This window comes from Musa acuminata, unplaced genomic scaffold (genome assembly GCF_036884655.1).
Source record: "Musa acuminata AAA Group cultivar baxijiao unplaced genomic scaffold, Cavendish_Baxijiao_AAA HiC_scaffold_1137, whole genome shotgun sequence".
NCBI classification, from domain to species: domain Eukaryota; kingdom Viridiplantae; phylum Streptophyta; class Magnoliopsida; order Zingiberales; family Musaceae; genus Musa; species Musa acuminata.
In genome coordinates, this window is record NW_027021349.1 from 2,123,253 (window position 1) to 2,132,500 (window position 9,248).

Sequence of the window (9,248 nt, forward strand, 5' to 3'; positions counted from 1 at the left end):
TCCATCAATTAAACACAAGAAGCCTTACATCGCCCATAAGCAAGTAATAAGATGGATTGGATAGAAAAGTAGATCGATAATATCGACGAATCATTCATGCATCATAAATAAAAATAATTAACACCTTTTCGTGAATGAAAGATTCTAACAAATAGATCTAAAATATTTTATTTCAAAATCATATTTCTGATACCAATTGTTAATATAGAAACCATAATACACTATTATTAAGTGAAAGATTTTAATGTCAAAATTTTAAAATCAAATAATAATAGATCTAAAGATTACGATATATACCTTTTAATGTTGTTCAAAAAATACTTTTTCTAATCTATGAGTGCATCATCGTCAAATCAGAGATATGTAGTAATGTTGATCAACAAGGAAAACTAGACTCACCTTCTCCTCTCTTCTTATCTTTCACAGGACCACTATGATCGATAGATTTAGGGACAAAAAGAATATAAAGAAGATTTATAATATGTCATTGACTAGTTCACGTGTGACTAGGGGAGATGAGAGAAGATTTGTGATCTCTCAATCATATTATATATAAACACATTCGTGTACCCACGTATTCACATGTTTACGTATTTTATTATTATATGTTTGTGTTATATTGAGTCCCTAAGAGATTATTTTTTATAGACGAGAGCAAGGGGTCTAGGATAGATAATTAAGAAAGTTTCTCTCATTAAGATCATCTCCTAAGGAATCATATCATAATTAAACTTTTTTTATTGGTTGATAATCTAATAAGAATCAAATCATATCCATAATATATTTTACTTAATTAGATATAATCATATAATGGAGACATATGATGGAGACATGCGTTGACTCCAATATCTCCTATTACGTGCACTTTATGATATATGTATAACCTTTCATATGATCTCATACAAGCTCAAGCCTAAAACTCGATAGAAATATATCATATACTTCAATCATATTATAATCTAATAAAAAAATATATATATATAGGATGGATACTACATTAGCATTTAGGTCTATATGGCTTCGACATATTGATCTAGAGCTTTCCACATCCTCTTGAACTACTATAATAGTATAGTGATGCTTTGATCACTATCCCCTTATATTTTTATGGCAACATAAACAAGGATTGGTTGTCGACATCCATATGTTGTGGATCAAAAACTCCCAATTAAAAAAATCCAAGTATATAGCTAATAAACATAAAAACCAATAGAATGACAATAGTATTTGGTTGTCAAGCACGCTTGTAGTATTAGACATGAAGCAAATCGCCTCCTAGGGTTATAGGTCGCAAATAACATACCATAATAGTATAATCCATCCATATTAAAACTTAAAACTGTTATACTGTGGAGGAGAATTTATTGATTGTTGCAAACCCTAAAAAACAATTTGGGGGTAAAACAAACATTCAAAACTAACCAACCGCCCCTTTGTATCACAATCTTATTTTATAAAATGACTATTTTACCCTTCATTTAATCACACGTGATGTCACGTGTAATGGCTTCTGTGAAAGAATCAGATGGCAATGTTAAAAATGATCAAAATATAATAATTCGAACTTATGAAGAATCAAATATAATTATTTTTAAATACAAAAAGCTCGATATACTAAACGGTCCAAATTTCACGGGAAAATATATATTAATTAGCCTATTTCTTTCAAGAGCAAGATGATCTTGACCGTTCATTTAATGAACCTTTCTTTGATCTACGGTTAGAAACCGGTCTAAAGCTATTATTATACATCCAAATGAAGAGGTTATTATATCCGACACATTGTATTTTATATACTCACGGAAACGATGGAGGTTAGGGGTTCGTTTACGATCTTCGTCTCGCTTTCGCGATGGTGGCGATGCTTTCCGGCGATATCCCTCCGAATCAAACCATTTACATCAACAATTTGAACGAGAAGGTCAAGAAAGAAGGTGAAATCTCTTGTTCTATGTCGATCCTTTAGGTTTCGTCGTATTACATTTTTGTTCGTGTTTCTCAGTGTTGCGTTAGGGTTGTTGTTGAGGTATTTTTGTGAATCTTAGTCGTCGCTTTTCTTATAGCGAACCAAGATCGTTCAATGCAAGGTTGTTTCTTTCACAAAAAAAAAAGGTCTCATGGGAGATTGGCAAACATAAAGAAACTTCACATGAGTTCCAAGATTGGTGGGTATAAAATGGGATCCTATTTCTGATAGGTGAAAGCAACTCGTGACTAGTCATCCACTGGCTTTTTTTAACTTTGTAAGCCGTAACTTTATGCTGTCTTCACTTCCAGTAATTGGCAATATCTGCCAAGTTATTATTATTATTTTTCTGTTCTTGAAGTTCTCCATATTTGCAATATGTTGTTTTCTAAATGAGACTTTGGAAAATAATATGTAATGTTCCTTTGAGCATTTTGATGACCTTGAGTTCTGCAAGAAGCAACCCTTTCTTTGTAAGCACCAGTTTTTTCTGTTAAATATATAATTTTTTACATTGCTGCCCCTCAAAAATCTTAGTTATCCTTTGCCAGAGTTGAAATATACTATGGTGAAAGAACCAAGTGTCCACCATTCTTATCTCTTACACATGAAAACACATTTTGATTTCATTTTTTTTTAAAAAAATTCTGGTTTAGGTTACATCAGGTGGTGACTTTTGTATGTTCTTTCAAAAATCAGTATTTTCATCTCAGTTGATGAATATATTAATTATTATCTTGAATATTATATTCTTTTGCCGTTGGATTCAGTAAAGCAATTTAGGTAGAGATTGTTACAGAAACCATGGTCTTTGTGCTGGTGAACTGTCATCCTAGGAAACTATTTTGTGTTCAATTTTGGTATGCTTTCAGGTACTAAATGATATGCCATGAATAAGAATATAGTGATTTGAAATTGTTCTGTTATATGTACATTAAATTGTTGGCACCTCACAAATGGCCTTCAGTTTGGCATTAACTAATGATATGATTCTTAACTAATGGAGACAAATAATGATCTGATTCTTACTTTTAGTATTTGCAAATGTGCTAATGTTTTATGTGCTATACTCCTTACCTTTTGTTACCAAAAATTTTCTTATTTAGCTCTACAGGTTAACTTGACAGTAATTAGTGGATTTTGTATCAACTCTTCATGGCTGCAATTCATCACTGGTTTTCTTCTGTGGCAGAACTGAAACGGTCCCTCTATGCTTTATTTTCTCAATATGGAAGAATTTTGGATGTGGTGACCCTAAAAACAGAAAAACTTCGAGGCCAGGCATGGGTGGTCTTTGCTGAAGTTACAGCTGCTAGTAGTGCAGTACGGCAAATGCAAAGATTCCCGTTCTTTGATAAACCAATGGTGAGTGCTTATACAATTGGCAGCACATGATGTTCTTTTTTATTTCAATGTAGAGCTTACGCCTTTAAGATAAGAGGATGCATACTGCTATATAGTTCAGACATTTGCTTCATAGTAATTTCATTGTGGTGGTGAGTCACCGTTGGGCATTATCATATATGTATAATATGTGCACTGGGTTACAGATTTGCTTGATGGTTATTACCTAAATTTTTGGTGCAGAGGATACAATATGCAAAAACAAAATCTGATTGTGTTGCAAAAGCAGATGGAACTTTTGTTCCTAGAGAAAAGAAGAAGAAGCAAGAAGAAAAAGGTAAACAATTTTCTTTGCATTTTTCTTCATGAACTATGTGGAATATATCAATATACGCAACAACTGGTTTACTTCTTAATTGCACAACTGGTTTACTTCTCATTGCAATTACGACATTTTGAGCATCAAAACAAATGGTTTGGTGTTGGGGATGCAAAGTCTGCCGTGCGATTTAAGGGAGAGGCGGGGAATGGGAGAGAAGTGTAGGAGTGAGGATCCTGTCAATGAAAAATAGTTTGTTCTCAGGGCTGTTTTCATCATCATTTACTAAATAGTGGAGGCATCTTAATTTTTCTACCTTCTTTCAACTAATCTTTATGATTATATGCCAGCTTTATTTCTGTAGATAAAAATAGTTCCCTGATTGTTTTTGTGACTACCTATATCATAATTTGACCCAAAGGCCTTCTGTGCTTATGAAAACCTTTAACTAATGCCTTCCGTAGCTTTTGATAACATTATATTTTGATTTATCACCTGGAAATGTTTAAAGTAATGCTTTGACCTGAACCATGTGTAATTCTTGGAAGAAATATGATGCACTAATGTGATTCTAGGAGTTATTTAAAGTGATAAACACATGTGAATCCATATCCAGATTGTTGTGCACATTCACTTTTCATCACTTTCAGTTATCTCCATTTGTTATCTGAGTTGGTCGAAATACGATCCCTCGACCAACATTCGGGGTTAGGTATGTCATTGGTGCAGTTGGACAAGTCTCCAACCATGTTGTTTGCTGAACATTGTTTAACCACTATAAAAATGTAATTTGCCATTGCATATTCAAATGGGTATTCATGGATAACCTTGAGACAAAGCCATGTCTTACTTGAAGGTTATTATATGTTCGGTTAGATTTCCCATGCTTTCACTGAATCACAAGAAATTACCACAATAGTGTGCTCTCACTCATTTGAGATCTACAGTGTTGAATACATTTCTTTTAGTCATGTTCTAGTCCACCAGTTACAATAGCTCTGCCAGTTTTATTTCTTCTTTTCTCCTTTTATGGGTGTGCCATTGACTATCGAAAATCTGTAATAGCTTTTCACTTTGAAAATTTGGCTTCACATAATAATTGCAAGTATATAGCTTTAACAAGATTCGTTTTGCATGGGAATATTAGTCTTTGAAAATAATATTGTGTGTATAAGAACATGATGTATCATATCTATTTTGCATTAGCTGCTGAAAGGAAACATCGCACTGACGAGGCACAGCAATCTGCTTCTGCTTTTAGTGGTCCAAATGCTCAAACTGGCGGAGTGTCTGTAAGTTTATGTTGCACTAAATTGAATTTCATTTCTGGTTAGTTTAATGCTGATGAACATGTCTTTTAGTTAGGAAACCATATTACTATTTTATTATAGCAACAAAAAAACATGTAAAGAACTAGCAGAAATGCCTGACTTATTGACTAAATGTTTATTTGATGGCCTAGTTTTATGCTTCCTTTCATTGAGGTATTATTGCATTATAGTGTGATCATTATTCATGGTTATGAAACTATGCTAGACTGGAACTTGTTTCCAAGTTAGGTATCTAAATCTGACTTGTGCTGAAGAGTTGTCACTAGGCTGAGGTTCTTACCATCAAAAGAATTGATTTTATGTGACTGATATTGTTCTTACAATCATGCGATTTATTATATGCCTCTTCGATGTTGTCATGTCCTACTCGAACAGTCTGTGATTGATTTTGTAAGTCACCATGATAAAGATACCTTCCAATAAATTCTTTAGTATTGGGTGTACTTTAAACATAAGTTCCATGTTGTTACCTTGCCTGTTATACATTCTGTGCACAGGAGGCATGCTGGCTGATTAAGCCTGCAACACAAACTTTCCAATGCAGGTAAACACTTCGGCACCGCACAACACTTCAATTTATCATGTGCCTGTCGATATGGTTGGCACTGCAATTCTTGCTTTATACTAAATAAATATCAGCACCTTGTTTTAGGCCACCGTGTTCATCATCACACCAAAACCAGTGGATGATCTTCATGCGATCGTTCTAGTTGCACTCCTCTATATCTTGAAATTCTAAAACTACAAATTTTAGCCTTGGTACCATTTATGTTTTGCACTTGTGGCCAACTCATTGATCTTTTCTTATTTGTCTTCTAGGTGCAGACCCTCAAAATAATCCATTATGCGCTGCTTGTATGTATTGACACCATAATCAACATTTATGATGATACTAGGAAGAGAGATGTGCATACTGGCCCTGCTAAAGCAAAATGACATGACTTTCTTTGACAACAATTTGATAGGAAAAGCCTAGTTTCTACTGCAAGACAAGATATGACATGATGTACTTCATTGTTATTGTTTGTTTGCTGCTTGTGTCCTCTAAATTCCTTTACAACACACTAATTGCACCAATTCCGGTCTCTATACAATAATGAAAGCAAAATCGCCCTCCTTTTATTGAAGGATACTTCCGTAGAAGCAGAAAGGAGTATTCTTCAGAATCTTCTTTGGTGATTGAAAATGACTCTCACTAGTATGTTCCTTATGATTATAAGCTACTCAAATCTTTATTGTCGACAGGCTTCTCAAGCTTCACGCCAAGGAAAGACTGGTTCTCAAGAGCCTGCTGCTGCTCCAAACAACATTCTTTTCATCCAAAACTTGCCTCATGAAACAACAAGCATGATGCTCCAAATCCTTTTCCAGCAGTACCCTGGTTTTAGTGAAGTCCGGATGATTGAAGCGAAGCCAGGTATTGCCTTTGTGGAGTTTGCTGATGATGTACAGGCTTCAATCGCGATGCAGGCTCTCCAAGGTTTTAAGATCAGCCCACAAAACCCAATGGCCATCACTTATGCCAAGAAATGAGGATGTGTTGGGTGTAAGGTTTGTCTTAGGATGTCATGTAAAACAAGTCACAATGCCTAATTTCTTCTCAAAAGAATTATGTTCAACTGTCACTCGGACTTGAAGAGATTAGTTTACTTTTTGCTGGACAGTTAATCTCTGCTCCTATTTATATGGCTGTACTTCCTGAAATGGTCTACTACTATGTTATACATGCTTTGGTTGATGAATTGTGTATACCCTACATATCAAACGGTATTTACACCAGGCTGATTCAGGTATTAGTATTGAAATCTGTACCCGATGGACCTGATTATATTGGTATCATATTGGTTCGAGGAGTCATTGTAAATCTGATTGGTTAGAATGGCTGTCATGACTGAGCTTTTATTCTTGGAACAGACTAGTTGGTGCATTTATATTTATGAGATATTTTTTTTTTTATTTTGTGCAAAGAACATGTGGCGAAGGTGAAACTTGATCTTACGATCTTGTAATGATTTGAGAAAAGTCTTTATAAGATAAGCTAGTTATCATCTTTTGTCATATTAGGTTTTGAACTCTTTTAACTTTTGAGATTTTTTACAATAAGATTTAGAAATTTATTCATATGTTATGATTCAAATAAATTTATTCTTTCTTAATCAATAAAATTTGTAGTTTTTAAGTCTCATACGTATTGAAATATAATTATTGATAATTAGTATGTCAATAGAAGCACAAATAATATGTATATGTTATTCTTATTTCATGATATGATTATGATGTTTATGTTTCATAAATATGATAAATAATATATTTATATATTTTTTTATTTTTAAGATTAAAGTATATGTTTTTTAAAAATATTATTCTCATTATTTTATGTAATGTTAGTTGATCATTAATATGTATGTTAAGTATAGTATAACAAGCCAAAATATGTTAGTGGACTTGAGATAAAGTAATGAAAAATTAAATGAAGATACAAATCAAAGAAAAGTGTTGTGTAAGTGAGATTTAATGATGAGTTTAAATAAAAAAATATTATCTTTATCAAATCAAATTAAACTCAATTAAAGTTGTTGCAACATAAAGGCCTAATGGAATTGAACCTAAGATCTCAAGGCCAGCTCGCACCTCAACTTTATTTTGGTCTCATCTTCTTTACCAACCAGAGAATCCATGAAACCTAGCTTTAAGGAAGATTGAGGTAATAAAAACTTAACTCTTCCTTTGCTATATCTATCGGTTCAATTTTACAAATTATAAATTGATATTTTCAACCACTTTTGAATAAGTTAGACTACGAATTTATTTGTGATTTTTTGATATGTTTTAGATGATTCTCTTATGATTATAAAGCCTCTAGTATGACATTAATATGAAATTAATGCATAGAGATATTACTATCCTAATATAAGATACTCAAAATCTTCTATTTTTTAAGAAGGGGTTATGTTCAAACTGAATTAACCCCCTTAGGAATATGATTATACTCTAGCTTTTTGATATATTTTAAAAGTTTCCGTTAGAGTTTGTAAGATTTGGAATTGAGTAAATATTACCTTTGTGCACCAAGATATGAGAGTTCAAAAAGTCTTAACCTAATTTTAGCAAAATAGAATAGGTGTTGATAATCAAATTAGGAGGATAGTTTAGCCTCTAAATGATTATGTTTTAAACTAAAAATTGGTGTGTATTTAGTTATATATATATCTCCTAGTTTTCTATAAAATTTCATGATAATTCACAACCTTGAATAGGGAAGCAAGATTGTTTCAGTTTGATTGATGCTAGCTAGTTTATTTAATTTTAAAATGAATTGTTGAAGTGGTGGAATCTTGATAAAATTTCAACTTAAGTATAGTTTATTTGTGAGGGATTTTATCAAATTTTTTTTATGAATTATTGTAATAAATTTTTATAAATTAATACTTCAAAAGATAGGATTCTTAATTAATATGTCTTATGATCTTATGCTCCCAATTTGATAGATGTATTACCCCTAGCATATTTGATCATTAAGGAACGTGATCTTTTCTTAGCATCTTCATTTTTGAGTTTAATAAGGTAAGTATAAGTTTAATTCATTAAAAAATAGTGATCGTATAAATTATCATATACATATTTTGAAAAATATATTTTAAATGATATAGTCATTCTAAGCTAAATGTGAATATATATATTTTGCATGTATAAAAATATATGAATTATGATAAAAATATCTTGCAAACATGCATATATAATATGCGACGTGAGAGTGCACGTGTTTTTCTATGCTATGCGGTATGGGAGTGCATGAAAATATTATGACGTGCAATACATATATATGCTATGACGTGCAGTATGGGAGTGAACGTACGTATTATGATATACAATGTGATAGTGCACATATATATGATAATGTGCGGTGTGAAAGTGCTTATATATATACATACATATATAAATATATATGTATACATATATATATATATGTATACATATATATTTATATACATATATATGTATACATATATATATATGTATATATATATATGTATACATGTATACATATATATTTATATATATATTTATACATATATGTATACATGTATATATGTATACATATATATATATAAATGTATATATGTATATATGTATATATAATACATGTATACATATATACATATATACATATATACATATATACATATATATATATATAAATATATGTATACATGTATATATATATATACATATATATATATACATATATATATATATACATATATATATATACATATATATATATATA

At 31.5% G+C, this 9,248-nt stretch overlaps 1 protein-coding gene across 1 annotated transcript; it reads left to right on the forward strand.

The window, feature by feature from the left end:
• The first annotated feature begins 1,787 nt into the window (after positions 1 to 1,787).
• Positions 1,788 to 6,718, forward strand: LOC135671022 (U2 small nuclear ribonucleoprotein B''-like). The gene is made up of 5 exons (XM_065178879.1): positions 1,788 to 1,934; positions 3,159 to 3,331; positions 3,554 to 3,647; positions 4,836 to 4,921; positions 6,206 to 6,718. The coding sequence occupies exons 1-5, from the start codon at positions 1,853 to 1,855 to the stop codon at positions 6,491 to 6,493; spliced, it is 723 nt and encodes a 240-aa protein (XP_065034951.1). The 5' UTR covers positions 1,788 to 1,852; the 3' UTR covers positions 6,494 to 6,718.
• Positions 6,719 to 9,248: the final 2,530 nt, after the last annotated feature.